The sequence below is a fragment of the Phalacrocorax carbo genome, chromosome 4 (genome assembly GCF_963921805.1).
Source record: "Phalacrocorax carbo chromosome 4, bPhaCar2.1, whole genome shotgun sequence".
Taxonomy (NCBI): Eukaryota; Metazoa; Chordata; class Aves; order Suliformes; family Phalacrocoracidae; genus Phalacrocorax; species Phalacrocorax carbo.
Window position 1 is genome coordinate 82,464,331 of NC_087516.1, and position 21,196 is coordinate 82,485,526.

The 21,196-nt window shown below is 47.9% G+C and overlaps 1 protein-coding gene across 9 annotated transcripts in view; it reads left to right on the forward strand.

Moving 5' to 3' along the window:
- The window catches only part of SLC4A4 (solute carrier family 4 member 4), a 231,685-nt gene that overhangs the window by 154,641 nt on the left and 55,848 nt on the right, over nucleotides 1–21,196 (forward strand). For all 9 annotated transcript variants that reach the window (XM_064450722.1, XM_064450721.1, XM_064450714.1 and 6 more), the window contains one exon: nucleotides 16,566–16,723. In XM_064450722.1, coding sequence (XP_064306792.1) covers nucleotides 16,566–16,723 — 158 coding nt within the window. The remainder of the gene's footprint in view (nucleotides 1–16,565; nucleotides 16,724–21,196) is intronic.

Below are 21,196 nucleotides of genomic sequence, written 5' to 3' on the forward strand. Positions count from 1 at the left end.
TCAAAAAACCTTTGTCCTGGTTCAAAAAGTGGGTTATTCTCAAAGCGTGACCGTTTCTTTCGGAGAATCTTTGTTGTTTTTTTTTTTTTCATGTCTTTCAGCGTTCTCTAGTCCCGTGGTTATTCTGAATGCAAATGAGAGTTACTTTGGAAAATTATTTGGGTAGCCAGTAATGTTGGCCAGCTAAGAATGACTCTAGTACTTCAAATGATGGCTGGTTGCAATCTTCTCGAAGTGCAACTCTGCCTTAAAGGGACACAGCAACGTAATCAATGTAGAAAAGTGAGTTCAGAGCAATTAAATATTTTAAAAAATGAAAAAAAAATATTTATACAAATAAATATACTTTCATGGAAAGAGAAGGGGGCAACATGTTTTGCATTGATCTCAGTGTCATAGATGTAGCGTACATCTATGTATTTGCAAAATATCTGTTTCCTTAAATAGATGCAGCCACACCTCGGGAAGGAGTAGGACTGTAAAATAGCTTTTTTTTTTTTTTAATTGGAAAGACTGCTATGTTTTATATTTTTAATCACATTATAATTGGGGTCTTGTAGATGGACTAGCAGAAAACTAGGTCTGAATGTTGCAGCGGGCTTCGTAGATCTCGGTAGTGCAAAGAGCCTCAGTTGCCGCTCCTGCTGAAGTGTCTCTGGACGCACACAGATAATAGATTTTTGTGTAGAATTGGCTATAAAAATAGATGTTTCAATATTGCTAACAGAGAAATCTGTTAATAAATCCAGTTTGGAAGTGCACTCCAATGTTTTTAACTTCCAGTGTAGATAATGCCTTACTGTTTGTAGTGAAAACCGTTACTTGAAAACTAACTAGTTCCAAAAAGCCGCTTAGCTAATTAGCCCGTGTCCTGCTGATGAACTTTGCACAATGGAACCCTTGTACTCTATGCTTTTCGAAGCTGGCCTGAGAAATCACCTTAGATCTCAGTTTTCGTTACTGATTGACTGAAACTCCTGTCTTGATAAAGTTTGTGAAACCGTGGTTGTGCCTGGCAACTTTCTTGAGCAGAACCTAGCATGCCGTACAGGAGGCAAGGGAACAATCCATCGTGTTATGACAACAGGAGCTGGAAAGAGAACAGATTTTCATGCCTTGACAGCAGAGTGGCTGGCTTTCATTATTTTGGTATCCCATCTGGAAGCTTGACAGTTAATGAGGCCATATAGAGAGGTATGAGTTTGCTGGAGAAAGAGGCAATTCCAATTTTAATTTATTTGTGTGTGTATGAGAACTGCAACAGGCTGAAGTCGGTTTATAACAGTTGCTTGGAGCAGGACCGGGACCTAAGCTCTTTCATCGATCGCTATTTTTGCAAAGAGAGGGGTGTGCCTGTGTTTCAAAGGAGGAAGGGCTTTGAACAAACTTCTGTATACCTTCAATAACTTTCTTGCCTACCTACATCCTTAATTTTCGGTTCTGCAACCTTTAATGCGAATTGGAATGGTGCCATTAACAGTGTAGCGCTACTATAGCCAGCATACTCCTTTAGTCTGCGTTTCAGTACGTGTTTCCTGAGCAGAAAGACACCCAAGTAAATTTGGAGCAGAGCTCTCTCTTCAAACTGTGAACTGTGCTCCTCAGAGTCAGAAACAAAAAGAAATAAAAGGGTAAAGTCTTCTAGCCCTTTCCCTTCATGGAGCAGCGTTGGGGGCCAGTGCTTTGTAGCTGCAGTGTGACCTCAAGCCCTCCCTTTCTTAGGTTGGTGGGGTGGGGTTTGTGGTTGTCACCCACACGACAGCGTGGAGAGGGACACTGGACCGTGCCGTAGGACGGCTCTTGCCCTGTACGCTCATCTAGCTGGAAGCAGCTGTAACGTTTTGAAGCAGCAATGCCTTCCAGTACCTTCACCCTACCTGGGAAAGTCTTCTTACCCAACTACCAGCTTCCCACCCTAGTGATATTTAACTTTCTCCATTCTGAGATGCTCTGTCTGTGCTTAGCAACAGTTCCCTCGCCTGCTTCTGGAAAAGCAGGCAGGTCCTGGGCATCCACCTGTGGCTTCCCCGCTCCCTTCCCCTTGCTGTTGTAAGGTCCAAGCTGAAAACTGGTGTCTCCCATTTTACGACCCTGATAATTCTTTGTTCGGGATCATTCTCTGTGGAGCCAAACCAGGAGCAGATCTCTTGGCATGCTGAGGTTTTCCAAAGATAGCCTTCAAGGTTAGAGGCAACAAAACAAGCCTGGAGAAGGTCAGAAGAGGACACTATGGGTGGGGGAGGGCTCTGTGCAGAAGAGTGGCATGTGTTGGTGAGTTATCTAATGCACTTGGCCCCTTCTCCCTCCTCTTGGAGCCGGCCTGTTATTGGCAGCGGTGCTTGAGCGTGGTCACCTGGGCCAGGCTGCTTTCAGGTGGCTTGGGTGGTGGTTGTTTTTTTTAGATAATCCAGTTAAGGGGCAGTAAGTAGCTGGCACCTCAGTGACAAAGGCAAAAGCCCAGACTGATCCCTCCAAACATAGGCACTTCTTTGAGGTGCCTGTTGTCAAGCCTGGTCTCCTGAGCTTATTTTTCAGTCCCTGCAGAGAGCTGGAATTGCAGAGGCTGGGTGCCTCTCGGACAATTGCCTCACTAGCTGGAGAAGAAGCCCTGCTGGCATAGACAGCTCTGTGAAGAGGCTTAAGCTAGGGCAGATGCATTTATGCTTTCATACATCTGTGGGTGAGGTGGGCGCTTCTGCCACTGCAGGGCGGAGAGGTGTTAAAATTGCGTGGGTTCTAGCCAAGGGCATGGCAGCGGGGCGTGCTAGAGGGCACGGGGCATCCCTGAAGATCTGTCGGAGAATTCTCCCGGAGGATGCCCTCCCTGAGGTGTGCGAGGGCCTGCTTGTCCCACTTGGCAGAGAAATGGGGAAAGATGCCGGTGTTGAAAGGCATATGCGCGATGGAGGTGGCGGCGATTGGGTTGGCCTCTCCGGGACAGAGGAAGAGTTGGGTGATCCAGAGGAGTGAGAGAAGACAAGGACCCTCAGCTTTCCCGTGACTGAAACCTGTGTGTAACGAGGAGCCGGGCTTCGCTTCACTACACAGATGCTGAACCTGGTTAGGTGTCCCGTTCAGCTCAGCGCCTTTCTCGCAGACTGCAAAGATGATTGAGAAGACAGACAGCGCTGAGGGTAAGGGGCAATATTCGCAGTGGTCCCAAGGCACGCTGACATGAGTACAGCCAGTGGGAATGACGAGAGATATGGTTTTGTTAAAATCAGAGAGAACACTCAGATTTCCCTGTATTTCCCTGTTGTGAGGTTGGTTCCTCTGCCCTTACAGAAGGGATTTACTTTCATCTGGCTTTTGTTTTTTGAAAACTTCCCAGTGTTGAACCTCAAAGAGTTTTTCTCATACTCTTTGCCTTCTTAATACACTTTTTAGAGTTAATCTTCTTACTGGGTAACTATTAAGCTCTTTCACAAAGAAAATGAACTTAGGATCCCTCTTGGAACAGGCTGGAGTCAGGGAAGGACAGAGGACGCTCCAGCTCTTTCCAAAGGACCAGCCAAAAAAGTGCTGCCCGCTCCCTCGCTGCCGGGGCAAAGAGCCGTCAGCTCGAGGGGAAGGGGAAGGGGAAGAGGCTCGCTGGCTGAAAGGCAAGGAAGGAGCAGCGACACGCAGGCTGCGCTCACGGATGGGGGTTTCCCAAAAGGTTCTCCACTGGCCTGGCTCTCTACGGATGACCGGTCCTGGCGCTAGCAATTTTATGACAGCATTTTTATATGTGTATTTTTTTAATATATATATTTTTATATATAACTTAGATCTGGATCTGCTGCCTGCCCTGCGTGATGGGATGGCCACACAAGGGCTGGGACTTGTTCTTTGATAATTTTAAGATCATTGCGCTAATTTCTCCTGTCATTTTGTCCTCTGAAAACAATTTCAGTGTACTGCGATCCACTAGGAAAACCCCAAACAAATCTTGCCATAACTTTAACGTCTGTTTCTTTATTCTCTTTTTTCCCCCTATGACATAAAGTGTTTACGGACATGTGATAAGCAGTCAGATTAGCAGCTTTAGCAAAGGAGAGACTGCTTCATGGAAAATGGTGGAGTTAGAACATGTTCGTTGGCTTTGTGTAATTCTCCTCCTTATATTTGAGACTGGATGAACTAATTTTGCCATCAGAATAAGGCTGGGTGAAATCATAAAATGATGTGGAAATCTGAAAGTAATAAAGTCCTGGGTTACTTGTAAGGCTGGGATTTCTGCTAAATTAAAGTTGTCATGTTACTCTTTTGCCCCTTTAATTTATGGAAAGCAAATGATCGTAAAGCTGAAACAAGAGGAAGGGCCAATTACCAAAAGGGAGAGTTTGCAGAAAATCTTTAGCTGCAGATTATTCGTCACAAAAGTTGCATCGATAACATTGATTGGGATGTCGTGTGCCTGCGACAGACAAACCGCAGTGCCCCCCGCCTCGACCGCAGGTAGCGGCTGCTCTTGGTAGGCTGGTTGTCACGACTGGTGGTCTGTGGAAAGGGAAATGATCGGGACAGTGTTTTATTGTTTATTTTGGTAGCGCAGTCGGTTACAGTCAGTGGCAACACAGCGTGCGGACACCAAAGCTTTGCCGAAGCAGCCGTGCTGCCGGTACAGCATTCGCCTGCTTAGAACAGGTGGTAGAGAGCATCCGCAGGCAGCAGCCAGCCAGAATTTCTGGTTGAGCAGAGATATGTGTATTTTCTCCAAGAGACGTTCAGCCCTGATTTACTCTTACGCTGTTATTTGGGGGCATTGGCTCACCAAAGCGTTCCAAAGCTTTCTGCCCGTCGGGTTCCCAGCAGAGCTCGTGGGATTAAAAGCCATAACAGGATTTTTAATGATGTCTACAAGAGGCGAAGGTTTGTGGGGGAAGAAGCGAAGACGGGAATAAAAGCTTTCTTCCCCTTCTCGCTGCCACGCTCAGTAAAGACGCTGTCTTGCAGGAGGTGTAAGAACTGGAAAACAAAAAGGGGAGCTCCAAAGGAAGTCTTCCCTTTCCGCCTCCAGCCTGTGTGGGAAGCTTGCCCTGTAGCTAAACAAAAGGCTTTTGATTCATTCCTCCTGCCACTCTCGTATCTGTCAGCAGTGCTGAGCACCCAAACAGCGATGCCTGGTTAAGAGTGTATTATTTATGAATATTGAAGTCGGGTAATTTGCATGAGCCGCCTCCTCTCTGCCATGAGAACGACGGCTTGATTCACTGGGCTGTGTTACACTGAGATTGCAAAAGAGGCTGGTTGAGCATCGTGAGCGTCTTGCAGAAGATGCCAGGGCCCTGACTCAAACCGCTCTGGTGATAAATGGCTTCAATAAAGGCCACCGAATCTCGGTTTTGCTGTTTTATCATGTTTTTGCTGTGGGCTTGTTTGACGTTTTGGCAATTTATAAGGATAATTAGGGAAGAAGCGGTGTGTCCCCTTTCATTGTATTTGTGTTGGCAGGACACCGCTTCTGAGGTGGCAGTGGGGAGAAGTGATATGCCTTCATTTGTCTGATTTTATGAGGTGCTGGCTGCAGTTAATGCACCGGTCATTTGCAGCTAGATAGGCAAGCAGAGGCAGCGGCACTTTGGGACAATTTCTTTTTCTTTTCTGTTTTTCAATTAATAAATCAGCATCTAGGCTTCCTACTCTGTCCTGGGCTCCGAGCTCTCTATCGCCAGATACGACAGTGGTACCAGAGCGGTGTCTGAAGGACCAGGACTTCGCATGGCAGGACAATTCCTCCAGGTCTTGAAGGTCAAGCTGTTTGCTCAGGTTTTTCTCTGACACTATATTGAATATCACCACACTGAAAGACCTAATGAAAGGTTCCTTGAGCTGTTACAACAGACAACCTTGTGGTTTACCCTAATGTGGTCCACAGCAGAGAGAGGTCTAGAAAAACCAGGTGCTTCTGGTGGGCTGTCCAGCAAACCTGGGGAAGGTGAGGGGCACGTACACATGTACGTACAGGTAGATTGTTCAGCTGGATGTTGGTTTAGGTGCTTCTTAGCCAAGTTATCCACCGTCTATATATTTAATGCAAATAAGCTTTTCTGTTATATTTCTGTCTCTTGGCCACTTGCTTGTTTGGATTGCTCTTGTCTGAGCTCCTGCCAGCTTACAGGTAGCTTTTTGTCAAAGACGGTGCCCACAAGAGGGGGATGGAAGAAAAGCGCTGGGCGGCCGCAGCAGGTCGGTCTGCCGGGGTCCGGGAGAGGGCCTGTGCAGGGGCATCCCAAACCTCACTCTTCATTTCTGGTGGCATCCCGCGCTCCTGTCTCATTTTCTTTTTATTAAAGGCTTGTCTGCAGGACAAAGGGATCACCAGTGCTATTAGGCTGTGCTGGCAAGCCCGTGTGGCAGACCCATGGCCTATCCCAGCTGGAACCACCTAACTGGGTGATCTGCGCTGGTGGGAAATGATCCTTTTGCTGGTATGAGCTATGTATGCCAAGAGATTGGGGGGTTTTCCACACAGCCGACTGATGTGGCTACACCAGCGAAACTTCTACGTGTGGTTTATGCCTACACCTGGAAGGTTGGCTTCGTGCTCCTCATCGCCCAGCTCTTCGCCGTCCGTTCCCCTGCTGGTGCCGGTAACAGCGGCGGCTTGCCCGGTGCTGCCCGGGCATTTTGCTAGTCTTACTTTTCCCTTCTTTCTTATTTTCAGTGCACATCAAGATAGGATTTTCTGTGAGGTTTTCAGCTTTCTAGCCAGTTTCAGGCTACACTGCCACATGCTGGCTTGTAGTTGCAGTTATTGGAGTCACAAGTGCCTCAGGAAAATGTTTATAAAAGCATCCACACATGATTAATCTGTGAAAATATTAGTGGCTTTGCTTATACTTAGTATTGCTTAAGCCGTGTTTGGGCTGAGCTCTCCTTTGGCAGCGTACCTTGGAGTTTCACTCTGCCCGTCCCATGGAAGATGTCTCCAGCCGCAGCGTGCCTGCAGACACATCCCTTCGCTGTTTGAGCAGCCCTGTGGGGAGGACAAGGTTGCAATCCCCTTTGCAGTGCCCCGGGGACAGTTTGTCATTTATGGTGTTAGAGCCGGCATTGTAAATTAGCTCTTGATTCACCTAGTCTTCATTTGAAAATGTACAAAATCATTTTTTCAGTGCTATCTTTGAACAGAAGTGATTGAGAAGAGTCAACTACAGCCTTTGTCAGCTCCTGTGTTGCCATAGTGCAAGTGGAACATAGGAAGCTGGGTGAAGTTCCCGCTGCTGTTCCCACTTCTGTCCCTCCTCTCGTGAGAAATCCTTTGGTCAAGCTCTGTTAAAATGTCCTTGGCAGCTCCGAATGGCTGAATCGCCAGGAATTCTTTAATGCTCTAGATGTAAAATAAAGGGGACGTTAAAAAAAAAATATCTGTTTTTTCAGGGACCTGTTATTACTGAGCTGATGCAATAGCATATAGAAAATGAGTGTATGTTGATACAAGGGGAGTTTACTGACCTGGCGTTATCTCCGCTTTCAAAGGGCTTGTATATGGGACAAGAACCAGCTCTGAATGAATATGGTCAGTCAGAGAGAGGCACAAAACCCTTCTTATTTGTTGTGGTGTGTGCACTGTTTATTCAAACCCGTGTTTCCATATCAACAGGGAGGCTGTGCCAAAGCCAGCTCTAAAGTTAAAAAAGAAGTTGGCCTTGTTGAGAGAAACCCTCCTGCCTTTCCTGGGGGACGGATGGATGGATGGGGCGGGCGCTGATGGGATCCCACTGTTTGGAATGAAGTCCAGTGATTAATGGTGGGAGTGATTCACTGCTTTGCCTGTTTGAACGTCCACTCACCTCCACAGCCAGGAGCAGACATGCCTTATTTTGAGGTCTGTCAGCCTGGATGACCTACTTTCCCTCCACGGAGCTCAAACGACAATTTCTGTCCTCCAGTACGGATCACTGCCACCTTTCTGAAGGAAAGGAAAAGTTTCTAGGAAGTTCAGTTAACTGGAATTTCATTTATTTTGGCCTTTTTTCTTGATGCAGAGAGCAGTTTTGCTCGCATCGTTTCTCCCTGCAGTGTATCACCAGCGCACCTCGAAAGCATTCCTGGGCGATGGGGTTCTGTGCATAGGCACAACGCAGAGCGTTGAAGGTGTCCCTTGAGGTTGATGGGATAATTTATGGGAAGGTAATCTTAAAATGTGTAAGTGAACAGACAGAGAAAACCAGAGAGGCAGAGGCAGATTCAAATTCCTGGGGAAATTAACCTCTCTTAAGTACTCTGCGTGTCTGTGCTTAAGTGTGGGAGCCCCATGATGAAACGCGATGCTGTGACGAGGTGAGCGCGCGTACCCCTGCGCAGGCTGAACAGAAAAGAGGGGATTTTGAAAGGGCCTCTGTTAAATAATGCAGCCCTCGCCTGGTCTCCCCCCGCCCCGTACCTGCGGAGGGGTTTCTTCCCCCGCGCCTTTGTTGGTGCTCTCGGGCAGCCTGGTGCAGCCTGCCAGGCTGGCGCATCCCCTGCGTTGCGCTCGGTTTGATGCAGTACGAATTTGGGGAACTGCGTCCCTTTCCGCTGTGATCAGGGACCCTTAAGCCTACCTTCAGTTACACAAAGCAGTGTGTGTGCAGTTAGGCTTGTGATGGTCATCTGCGTGGTCAGTCTTTATTTTAAATGCTCAGGTTTTGCTGTACTTTGAGGGGGAAAAAGCTGCATTTAGTGGGTTTGAGTTTTGCTGCACTGTGAGCTAAGCAAGAGTAGGAGCCTGCAGCCAAATCGTACCCTAACCTTCACATGGGTTCCGCTCCTCTTGTCGTCCCCACATCAAGCACTGGCTATTTTTAGTAGTGCAACGCTGGAGGTTGTTGAATATAGTGAACTTGGAAAAAGTAGAGTGAAAAAGAGCAGGTTGGAGTGGACTCTGTTGGAGACGCTAAATGTAATCTAGGGGTCTTCAGCTTGAAAACGTGTGGCTTGAGGAAGTGGTGGGACACCTGTAATATGATGAAGAGCATAAAGGAGAAGAGGAGGGGTGGAACATTTTCACCACTGGATGGGATAGCCCTGGTAGCTTTGCTTTCCCGGAGCGGGACTGCCAAATGCTGCCTTCCTGGGCTTTTACACAAAAGCCTGGAACCTGTCTGTCTTTGATATTTGCCAGATTGATAGCGTTCTCAATTTCTCATGCCAGTGGCATTTGCTTTGGTCACTCAGTTCCACTGATGATAGCAACTAATGCTGCTAATGGGAAGGGGAATTCAGGCTGGCACATCGGATCCTGCGTGGCTGGAGGAAGGCAGCATATGAAATTAGTATCTGTTAATAGCTTCCTTAGGTGAAGTCAGTGGGTGGCCCTTTCAGTCTGATTTTGTTTTAGTAATATTGTTATTGTGAGGATGAGCCAGGGGTTGTTAGCTATCTACTGCATCTGTGCAATGGCGTTAGACCCGAATAACAGTTTTCTTTTCTTTTTCCTTTTGCCATAAGCATGTGGGGGCTTCCCTGCTGCAAACTCGGCAGGCTCTATCATCAGGTGAGGACAGTGGTGATATCTCATAAAGGCACCTGCTCTACCCATAGCAGAAAAGCTCAAATGAGTCATGGCCTCACACTTCGCTACCGGGTTTTCTTTCGTCCCAGCCATCCTGTCACTTAGGGCTGATTTTTCAAACCGGGTGTAGCCGCAAAAGCTTTACCGTGTGTAAAATAGGTAGCATAACATGGGGTGTGAACGGACTAGCTCTGTCCCATCTCAATTAGTCGGGACTACTCTCCCCACGCAACTGGCAGTTAAATCCGAGCGATGCTAATCGGGTGAGTAGCCGAAGTCAACAGGCATTGATCGCGGCGCTCGGTGCGCTGAGGTGTCCTGCGCAAAGGCAGCGGTCGTTGCTGATGCCGTATGGCACGCTGCAGAACGGCGTCCCCAAAGAGCAATTCATCTCAAGCTTTCGTAGGCTTGTAATCTCAATTTCAAAGGAGGCTGTTCCTGAGCCGGGTGATGTGTTTTACCTGAACTCCAGCTCACACAGCCGGAGGTTTTTGTCTGGTAACTCTTCCTTAGGCTAGGGGTGATCAGATACGACTACGGCACGTAAGGGCAAAGAGATTCTTCCAGAGATCAGTGCCTACGTGTTCCTTGCAGGCTGCTCTGCAAAGTCTGGAGCATCATTACAGTAATGTGATTAGCCAAAGGGCTTCTCTAGTTATAAATGTAGTGCTGTATCATGGGTTTTTGGTTAGCTTTGTGTTTCTGATGCTTCAGCGAATGACTCATTTAATGGAGTTTCCACTTGCCGTGGGTATTCTCTTGCCTTGGACAAGCCTGCAGAGTGTACCAGGGGTCACAGGCAGGAGCCATGTGTGCGTTCAGCCAAGTGCTCCTTTTCGTCTTCTCTTGCTCTCGGTTGTTGGGCCACTACGCTCTCGGTTGTGCTAGGTGCTCCCAAAAGAAGGGAGGAAGCTTTGCATCCTTCAAAAAATATTTGATGCTGAGCAATTTAGGAAAATCAGTCTGACTCTGTCCCTTAAATTGTTCTTGAATATCTCGCCAGGAGGTCCAGGGGCACGTAACTGACCTGGGCGCTCTCTTGGCCCTGGTGACTGCCGTTGCTCCTTCCCGCTTCCCAGGCCCGCGAGCTTGGCCGCTTACCTTTCCTTTGCACCTGCATTTCAGGCTGGAAACTGCAGCGGTTGGGAGCTGCCTCGCAGGCTGTGCGGCCACGTCCTCTGCGGGGGTGGGGGGGCAGCATCTGCGGGAGGGCAAGGCACACAGATCTACAGCACAGTAATGTGCCTGAGAGCAAACGAGCGGACACAATAAAAGCCGTGTGTGCTCGGGAATTGCTTTCATTTCCAATAAATCTTAAGCGATGCTGGTGATAACGGGGTGTTAAAATACATTTACGGGAATAGTGATTTTCAGGTTGCTGTGCCCTTTTGCAAGCGCAGCGTTGGAGATCTGTGGCCTTTAACCTAATGTAAGTGGTCGGGTTGGAACCGTGCTCAATTTAGCAGAGTGCAGGGAAAGTGAATGTAGTGCTTCCAGCTGCGCGGCCTCCCTCCCTCCTTCCCTGCTCTCAGGTGCTGCTGAGGACTCAGATCTTTCTGAAGCTTCTTCAGGGAATGGTTCAAAATGGATTCTAAGTGCTGACTGCACCCTTCCCATCACCTGTCTGATAAATGATATAAGAAAGTGGCGAGTGGTGCTGCAAAACTCATTTGGAGCAAAAAAAAAACCACTATCATGATAGCTCTTCAAAATTAGTTACGCTGGGCAGAGGAGAGCCTAAAGGGGCTGGTCCCCTCGGCCTCGGGAGATGGTCAGCCGCAGGACTTGAGATCCTGCCTGTCCGTTCTGGTTCAGAAAGGCACCTGGGTCTGGGCCAACGCTGTGCTTGTTCAGCAACACGCGTAAGCCTGCTTTGCCTATTCAGCCAAGTTGAATGTTTATTGTGGATTTGCCACCTTCCCGTTGTTGGTTGTTTGTTTTTTTTTTTACCCCCAGTTTCCTCCAAAACAGGGCTCATGGAAGAGCTGGTAGCACTTTTCCAGGCTTCCTGCACAGAGCTCCTTGATGTTTATTTAATATTTTCTCTGATGGTAATCCTGATTGAAGCGTGCAGGAGTAGGATTGTTCCAGCAGTTTTCTTTCTGCTGAATCAATAATTCATGCCTTTTCATGAGATGTTTTCCATTTTGCTACTTCCTTGAGTCACCTGGCAATGCTCGTTATGGATTCGTAGCCCAGTTGAGTGTTACCCCCCGTCGGTGCTTCTGGCAGTACATCCTCCCTCGCCATTCACCCTTAGCCAGACAAACACAGAGCATCTCCAAAGACCACCCAGGGTGAGGCCGAGGGGGTTGGGAACCAACCAAGGGCAGGATTTTTCAAAAGCCTTCAACTTCAAATTAATTCTGCCACTGCTGAAGTTAAAAACAAAGCCGTCTCGGATCTGAGGACAGTTGGAAATCCCTCCCCGGCTGCGAGGGCACAGCCTGAGTGCGAAGCCAGATGTGGGGGGGTGCCCCACACCAGCGTGGCCAAGGCTGCAGGAGCTTTGCTGGTGCTTTGGGGAAGGCTGGGGGTAAGAGCGGCGCTGCGCAGATCACCCTGCCGTGCAGCAGGCCTGCTGGGGCTAATTTAATAACCTAGCAGAAAAAGGAGTCTTGTGCCAGGCTAAAGAGATTTCAAATGCCAGGAAGATACCGGAACAGAACCAGGAGAGGCTGATTTTTAAAACTCAGCTGCTTCCGCTGCTTCAGTGTTTTCCCATTATCAAATCAGACACAACTGATGACATTTCTCCATAGCTGGACTTAGTAGTTTGTCAGCTGGATGGTGCATGTTGCAGAGCCCTGTGAAACCGCTCACGTTCGCTGGGGCACAATGTCAGTATGTAGGTGCAGAGATGAGGAGAACAACCTTCAGGCTGTAAGGAGCTATTTTTAGCATGAAGCTATAGCTGCGCTTTGGGAGAAGATGTATAAATGAGTGTAACCCTGGCAGTTGGCTGATGAGAACGATAGAATGCACGCCAGTAGATTTCTTCTGGCACCCTGGTGTAGTGCTGATGAGCACGGAACTGGACCTCGGATACCATTCGGATGGCTCGGGAAGGATTGCTCGAAATTAATAAATACGGCTTCATAGGTCGTCTTCTAAGCTCGCTTCCCTGCAGTTTTGAGCCCCATTGCCCGTCAACAGATGCTTTGCTGCATTTCCAGAAGCGCTGCTTATATGGCGCCTGAAGTCCCAGTGCTGCTTTTCTTGCTGGTGGATTCACCTTACGTCGGCTCCTCCGGTGCTGCTCCCAGGCTCGAGGCTTTCCCGGCGCTTGTGCAGCGAGCAGACAGCCCTCAGAAAGACCCAAGGTGTAGGGAGCAGAAGGTCTGGCTCTGTGTGGCCTCCCTTTCCCAGTCAGAAAATGGCTTCGTGCGTATCCCGGTGCAGGAGCTGGGCCAGCTATCTCTAGATCAAATGCACAGAGCTTATTTCCACTCTGCAGTGCCAGGCTGCCTTAGGAGGCACTACGTTGGCTGCAACACGTTGCAGTCCAGGTGTTGGAGGAGGCAGGAGGGGCCATGCATACACCATGTTTAGAGCCACAGTTAAGGTAGGCTTGCCATGAATGAAGAGTTAAACTCCAAATATGATGAAAAATATATATATTTCAATGTGCTTTTCTTATTCATTGAGCAGCAAAAATTGTTCAGAAATTCTGCTAAATACTTAATTTCTAATACGACACAATATAGTAAATAACTACATGGTTTTGCTTTGATATACGACCTTTTTTTGAAATGAAAAAATCAGGTTGTGTTGGTTTGCAAATAGACTAAAAACTTGGGTTTAAGTATGAGAAAGCTTGAAGATGAGCAGTGCAATTGCACTGCTGTATGCTCGTGGTGGCTTCATCAACTCCCTCTGTCATGTTTCTGGCACAGCTGTTGTCACTGTTAATGAAGAAAAAGGCAAAAATGTAGGAAGAGAGTGAAGGAACACTAGAAAAAGCATCACCGCCCCCAAAAAAAAGCTTAGGTAACAACTCAGGCTCATGTTACTGAGGAGAAAGGAGCAGTCAAAGATCGTAAGGGTACAAAGAAAGAATAAGGCTAGAAGGGCATCACGGGAAGGACATTGTTGAAATAACCTGGGTCGGTAAGAAAATGGGATTACTGGAGTGATCAGGAAGACATTTCGGTGTCCTAGTTGAATTTCTTCTGCTACAAAATAGTGGCTGAAATGAGCGAGTTCTTCATATACCGTCGTCTCTGTTTACCTGGGTGCACTTAGGAAGGATCTGTCCTTTTCCAACAATGATTTTGATCTTCAGGTCAATACACACTTTCACCACCCGTTAGAAAGGGTAGCCTGAGCCTCTGGGGATAAACAGGTGGTCAGAGCAAGCCTGCCGGCTGGCTGCGTTCCTGCTCCCAGCTGGTCTTTTTACCTCCTCAACAGAAAAGTTAGATATCTTTATGCTTTTATCCTTGTGCCACACGGGACCTTGTTGCTGCCACGACACCACGTTGCTCTGAAATTGTATCTTAGCCCCAAAATTAAGGGAGAAAACTCCAAAAACCCTGTTTCAAAACATCAGCAAGTTCCAAAGTGTTTGCTCTTTCTTTGCTTTCAAACAAGACTCTTGGGAAAATCAGAGGGCAGATGGGTCATGAGAGAGGAGCTTCCCGTGAGCGTGGCAAAGGGTGTTTGATGAATCTTGCTTTGGTGGACTGGCAGAGGGGGTGATTTTGTGTCTTTTAGAGATGCTCGGGGAAAAACCCCTAACGTGCTGCCTGGAAAAGGAGGGTTAGGAGCAGCATCCTCCGCCGCCACTGGGCACCTCACCTTTCTCCTCCCGGCAGCCGCCTTGCCCCAGCTCGGGTGCGTGTCCGCAGCAGTGGCTGCTGTACTCGCTTAGGGAGGGCACTTAAGTGCTTTGGCACTCCAAAGACAATCCCTGGCTCAGCAAAGTCTTGTTGCAGAGAAGCTCTCCATTAATGAGCACCAGATTTCCTTGGCAGGTTTTGCTGAGCGTGTCCCTAAAACTCGTGCATCCCAGCATTTTGTCATCTGCTCGTTCTTCCGAGGGACACGTTATCGAGCGGCGAGCAATTGGCAGCATCAATTTAAAGTTACAAGGGCTCTGTTGGGGAATTATCATACGCCTTATTCTTTATTGTGAGCTCAAGGAATTCTAGTTCATAAATATTAAAGCCATCAGTCAGTGTGTGCTTTGGGGCTTCTGAGAGCTTGTGGAGCCCGTCCGTGTTGTGAGCTGCTGCGGATTTTGCGTGGCTCTGCTGAATTGGATTCCTTTGCCACTGGGCTGCACTGTTTTTTCAACACATCAGGCAGAGTGGTGTATATGCATGCGCTCCAGATGTTAGCCGTTCATTTACTTAAATTTGTGTGAAGTTCTTAAAATTTCTCTCTGATAGAAAGGTATTACAGGACAGAGGACAGAGTTGGGAGCAAGTTAGGAGTTGCTGTGGCAGGGTAAAACATGGGCTGCAGTAACTTAATTATAAAGGAATGGATGTTTAATTGATGGTGGAAATATGAGAGGTCTTTTAGTTACACAGTGACCAGCAACCTTGTTTAGCTGCCTGCCTGTGGTGGGGTTCTACAAGTACTTCAGTTACATGGCGGGGATGGAGGAGGGAGTTCCTGTGTGCTATTGAAGCACAGGATGAAGCCAGGCATTTACTGCTACCTGCCTGCTCACTGACCCCTTTTCTAAAAAGTGCCCTTACCCTCAACTTCCGCACGCATGGTTGTGGTGGTGTTGTACGAATTACAGAAATTCATTAAGGGTGGATATGATTGTACGTCAAAGAAATAGTTGGGTTTGAGATAGATGTACACACCTCCCCCTCTCTTGCTTGGTATTCATACCTGGGCTAGCCCTCGTCAGGAGGGGGAGCAGTTAACGCAGAGCCCCCACCATGAGCGTCTGGAGGGGGTTCCCTGTGCCACCCAACCCTTCCTGGCTCAGGACCCACGCAGAGGCCAGGTGTGCCGCTCACAGCCATTCCTTTCATCATCCTCCCCCACTTGCACTTTGGCTTCTCCGTCCACGTCTGGCGCTTTTATTTTCCTTGGAAACCCTCCCTGATTTCTTCATGGAAGCCCCTTCTCACTTCGCTTCTTCCCAAGGCTCTCTCTTTCTTCAGATCTTTGGGAGGTGAGGGATGTAGCAGCCATCCAGCATCGTTCTGTAGGATTGAGAAGGGGGTTTCTCCTGGACAGAAGGACTCTAATGATGGCATATGCTCCTCTGTCCGCCTTTGGCCTTGCCCCGCTCTGTACTCTCGGGGCAGCAGCCTGCGGGAGGGCTGAGGGCTGGGCGGTGATGGTGGGAAGCAGTAACGAGCCAGTCTCTCACCTAGACAGTTAGTGAGACCATTAGCATAGTCTCAGAACCCGCAAACCTGCTACTTTTGCCCGGTGACTCCTCACGTGCTGGCCTGCGCAGGCGATGGCATCAACGGCTTTGGACAGCCTCAAGCAAATTTTGATTAAGGGGGGAAGCCGCAGGCTCAGAAACGTGCTCCTAAAAGGCTGCGCGAAGCTTAGTCTTTCCCGTGGAACTTGGAAAGACATGTACGCAGCAAAATGCAGGTGCCCAGCTCCTGACGTCCACCCTTCAGGGTTAGTTTTCCTCAGGCCAGTTGTTTCTGTAGCAGCGGCTGCAGAACGCGGAGCTGCACTGTCACTCGTAAAAGCGCCTGCCGTTCCCCGTCGTGTGGATGGTCAGGCAGCGGGGCGGTGCAGCACTTCGTCCTGAAACCCTTCCCAGATCTACTCGTCTTCCTCAGTGGTGCACACCTTTATCTCCCCAAAATAATACCATCTCAGGTATTCTGTAAACAGAAACAGCAGCACCAAGAGACATCGTCTTCTCAGCGATGCCTTGGCTCCAAGCACCAATATCAGCATTGTTCTTCTGGGGCTGATCGTCTTAGCGTTTGTCTCTCAGTACACTCTGTGGGGATGATGCCTATTGGCCAAAGATATATTCTGACCAAGGGGGAAACGTGGGTGAAAGCTGGGTAGATTCTACTGTGCATCCCCGTTTGCGTGCCTAACAAGACTTAAGGTTCTTTTCCTTCCTCTTTCACTGATGCAGCTGAAGAACAAATTCATGAAGAAATTGCCCCGTGATGCTGAGGCCTCCAATGTGCTGGTGGGGGAGGTAGACTTCCTGGAGACTCCTTTCATTGCCTTCGTCCGGCTGCAGCAGGCGGTCATGCTGGGTGCTCTGACTGAAGTCCCCGTACCTACCCGGTAAGAGAATTCAGCCCCCAGGCAGGGGACAGAAATTGGAAACTGCATTTCTACCTTTCAAAATAAAAACACCAGGTCAGAAGAAGGCATTCCCTGTTGCTTTCCATTATGTGACACGTGCAACGGTCAGGATTATTGGTTTAAAGTAACAAAACTCACTGTAGCTGTTTCATAATTTTTGGGTCCTGAATTTGGCTGTAAGGTATAAGCTGTAAAATACACACACACTCTAACTTGACAGTACAGGGCACTATCAATGGGAAATTCAACTACTGGAGCTTTTTTCCTGCCCCTTATGATTACCCACATGCACACTGTACATAGCTCACATTCCCTCTGCATGTTTTTGCAGAACATATTTTTCTCCTTAAAAACTGATATTAGATGAAGGATGCAATCCCAGCCCTGCTGGGGCGAAAACAAAAGTCAGGTAAGCTGGGGCATACAGTTCTGTCAGGGGTGCTCACGCTGCTTGTCGCTTTGTAACGCGTACTGGTTCGGAGAAAAATGTCATATCAATATTTTATTCATCGTGACTCATGTTCAAAGTAATCTGAGGCTCACAAATACCTCTTCATGTTCTTAAATATTTGAATTCACTGCTTGAATATGGATAGCTGTACAGTGAGTGTATATAGCTAACCAGAATAGCAAAGCTGAAGTCCTGCTTGAATTCTTCGCAGTATTACCCGTATTACCCTTAGTTATACAGTTGCATATTATTTATCATGTAACACATGAGAGAAGAATTGTCAGTACAGATGTCCAGAACATCTGCTGTGTGCGAGCATTATTTGGTAGTATATCTTTGCTTCACATATATCCACAAACACCCCACCGAGGTAAGAACTGGAAAAATGGTGAGTATTACAAGGCACTGAAGTGCACCAAGAAGAGATCGCAGCAGAGCTTCAGTGGGAGGGACAAGGGAGGCAGCAGGTGGGGAGCCTGCGGCTGCTTTGCAGTATCCCCGTGCAGCTCCGCGGCGCCTTGTTCCTCGGCTCTGGCGGGCTTTTGGTATCAGCTTACAAAAGGTTTACTTTGCTTGTAATGATGGAGTTCAAATAGTGCCTTTCGCATCACTAATGTGCAAATACATATTTTATGTGAATGGTTTCAAGGGCTTTCAATACAGAGCGAAAGCTGTGATTTGAATAATGCCTCGAGGGTTTGAGGCTGTATCGAGTGAGGTTTTGTGAGAAGAGACGTAGTACCGTGACAAAAGCACAGGGATAGACTTGACTGATACTGGAACCAGCCACGGCCGTTGTATGGAATGAAAGATACATGGTTGTTATAAGCTGTACCTTATTTCCATGTACAAAACAAAGGCAGAAGATGATCTGGTTGTGATGTTTGTTTAATTGCCTTCTAGTAACGCAGCAGTGTTTGTATTTGTTGGAGTTCCATTAAGCGGCTCCTTAAAATAACCACGTCAACAGCTGTTTACACGCACTGGGTATTCTGGTGGGAGTATGGGGAGATGGAAGTGGCTTAATTTTTGTAGAGGATCATTCTTCATTCCTCAGTATTACTGAGCTCTGGGTACTTCAGTATTTCAGCTTCGAAGTCTAATCCCACTTACTCATGTTTTTTTTTCAACACATCTCATGCTTTTCAGCAGATGTAAAATTAAGTATTGTTTGTTTTGGTAGTGGGAGCCAGGAAGTTAGATCTAGGATGGCTGAACGACCTCATTACTCAATAGCATTAATCAAGACAATATGTCCTTCCATGCCAATATTTTTTCCAGGAAATAGTATTACCCATTTGCTGTCCTCCCAACCAAATGCTAGCCGTAATCAGAGCAGGGCGCGTCATTAGATGGCTTTCATGAGTAATGCAGAGCCATTTGCAATGGCTGCATCCTGTGAAATTCAATCAAGGAAATCCCATCAGGGCCCAGACAAGCTATGATGGAGCGTCTCCTCGTCAGCACTGAGCCTCGGCCATCTTGCACAGCGGGTGTTCCTGTTGTGGACGTGCGCTTAACAGCCCGCAGGCTCCGCAAGTTGCCAGAGCTGGAGCCTTTGGTGTGGCCCCCCCCGAGCTCCCTCGGGGCTTCTCCTTTTATTTTGTTAAATTATCGAGTTCCTGGTAAAATTGTCAAAACCACGCCATCAAAGCTAGGCAGTGCAAAGCCACCTGGGGTTTCCAAATAAACATGAGCTAGCGCTGTGGGTTGCTGCAGGAGTATGGGGACCCAGGCGTATGGAGTAACCGCAGCGTGGCCTGCGTCTGTGTCTCTCTTTAGAAAGCAGCAGGTATTCATGTGGCTTTTTCAGGTTAAACGCCCAGGTTTCGGCGCAGGGCCGGGGGCGTGCCCGTCTGTAACGCAGAGGGGAGGTGTCCTTCGCTCGGCCATCTCTTCCGCGGGGACGTGCACGGCCGAAGGTGCCCTCGCACACCGGTCCGGTTCATGTTTCTGGTGTGCTGGGTTAGGAACAAACCTCTTGCTCTTTAGCCACTCCAGATACGCCGCCTACGCCCCGGGAGCTAAGTGCCTTGCCCCAGAGAGGTGATGGTCGCAGGGCGTGTTGCATCAGTGGCAGAGGGATGGGGAAAGCTCTCCCGAGGAGCGGGGAGAAGGAAGGAAGCATTCCCAGCTGTAACAGAAATGCTTGCAGAAATGCACGAAGCCATCTTGACGTTTTGCTTCTCAAAGCACTAATGGGGCAGGGTTTGCAGGGAGAGGGCTGCGGCAGCTTTCATTAGACTGGGAATCGGTGTGTGGGCTGCGTCCATAAGCTGGGCACGTAGACATCGCCACAGTCTTGTCGTATGGAAGCAAATACCACACCAAGCCCTGCAGAGGTGAAAGGCTTGTGATATCTGTAGCATCTGCCCTGTTTTGGTTTATTTGTGTCGACCTAGTGCTGTAGAAGGAAAAAGGATTATTGTGTGCATAAGGTAGGCAGCATTCAACGTGTAGACTTCCAGTTAAATGGGTTGGTTACTTCTGCTGATTGGTTTTTTACTTCCTCCACACGTTTTTTGGCTTGGATTTTTCTTGTAGGTTACAGAAGTTTGGACACTTTGTAGAAATAAAATTCCCTGTGGAGAAGTGACTCTTTCTTGTATACATAATTTTTCTATATATTTTTTCCTTCACACTTCCTTGCTAAGGATTTTAAATATTTCCTTTACCGAAAAGTAAATTTTTACTTAGAAGATACCAGCAAGAACTGATGAACTCTCCACGAAAAGTTTCTCAGCAGGGTGTTTTCGTACAGCCCTAGTAATAAAAATCAGGGATCTGAAACTGATACAGAGAGACCCCAGCCTTTCACTGTGGTGGGTTTTCTTTTTACTGATCAGATTGAAAAATCCTTTAAGGACTTTGGTTCTCTCGTGTTGAATTTAATTCCACAGCGCTGTGAACTCCTCATTTTGGCAAGCACTTAGCTACTGTGCTTGCACCATGGCTTGGGTATGGCTGCTTCTCCTCTGGACAATGCAATAGATGTAGCTTTTTAGTTTCATAAAAGAAATGTGCAATTACGTGTTCAGGTCTGCTGCGTTAATGTAATGTTGATGGGGAAAAAAGATGAAGAATGAGCAAGGAGAAGATTTTTTTGGAGATAAGCAGTACAGACTTGCACAGTCTAATATGTAGTGCTGGGAAATTGCCTGTGTCTACAAGTCTCAAATGAAATGAAGTAACTTGCCCAAAGGTCACTTAGGAAGCATGTGGCAGAACCAGGAGTCAGTTTCTCCTCCCTTGCCTTCGAACTTAAGCTTTTAACTACAAAGGCATCTTTTCTTCTTCAGAAGTGAGGATGAAATGTACGTCTTGTTCATTAATTACAGCACTGAAATGGGTTTCGGGGCTGTGTCCGTTAGCACCTTTCCAGCAGGAGGACTTGCTCCGGGAAATCAGAGCTCTGGCAGCAAAGGGCTACCCTTGTCTGGCTGCGTTCATGTGTTGGACACTATGTGAGAAGCCTGCAGTGTTGGTACATTGCCCAAAACTTGAAGGATCACCTGGGTGAAATAGAAGATAGACCAAACACTTCACCGTCTCCTTTCGTTACGGCACTCTCAGGTTGCGCTCCTTTCATCAGCGGCCCAAGCCACGGGTTCTGCTGGAAAAGTACATCAAGAGGTTGTTCTTTCAGCCCTTGAGCCCATCAGCATGTGTCTCTGTTGGGAATGCTGGATGCCTTGCAGGAATCTCACACAGTGTCCGACAACAGGAGGACTGCTTCCTCCCACCCCTCTCAAGAACATTTTCTCCAGGACCTTGCTGAGTTTCCTTTGAGTAGGTGCCTTTAACCCTTATGGAGTTGCCGCTCTTGCTTGCTCCACATTTGAGACTTGGGCGTGGATGATCAGGCTGAACTTGAATCTTGTTTTAGTTGCTCTTCCTCTTCTTTTTCTTTTTTTCTTTTAAATTTTGGCAGCAGGGGGACAGGACACGGGTTGACCTTGTCTCCTGCGCTGACAGTCAGCTTGCAAAGAGGCCATGGTGAG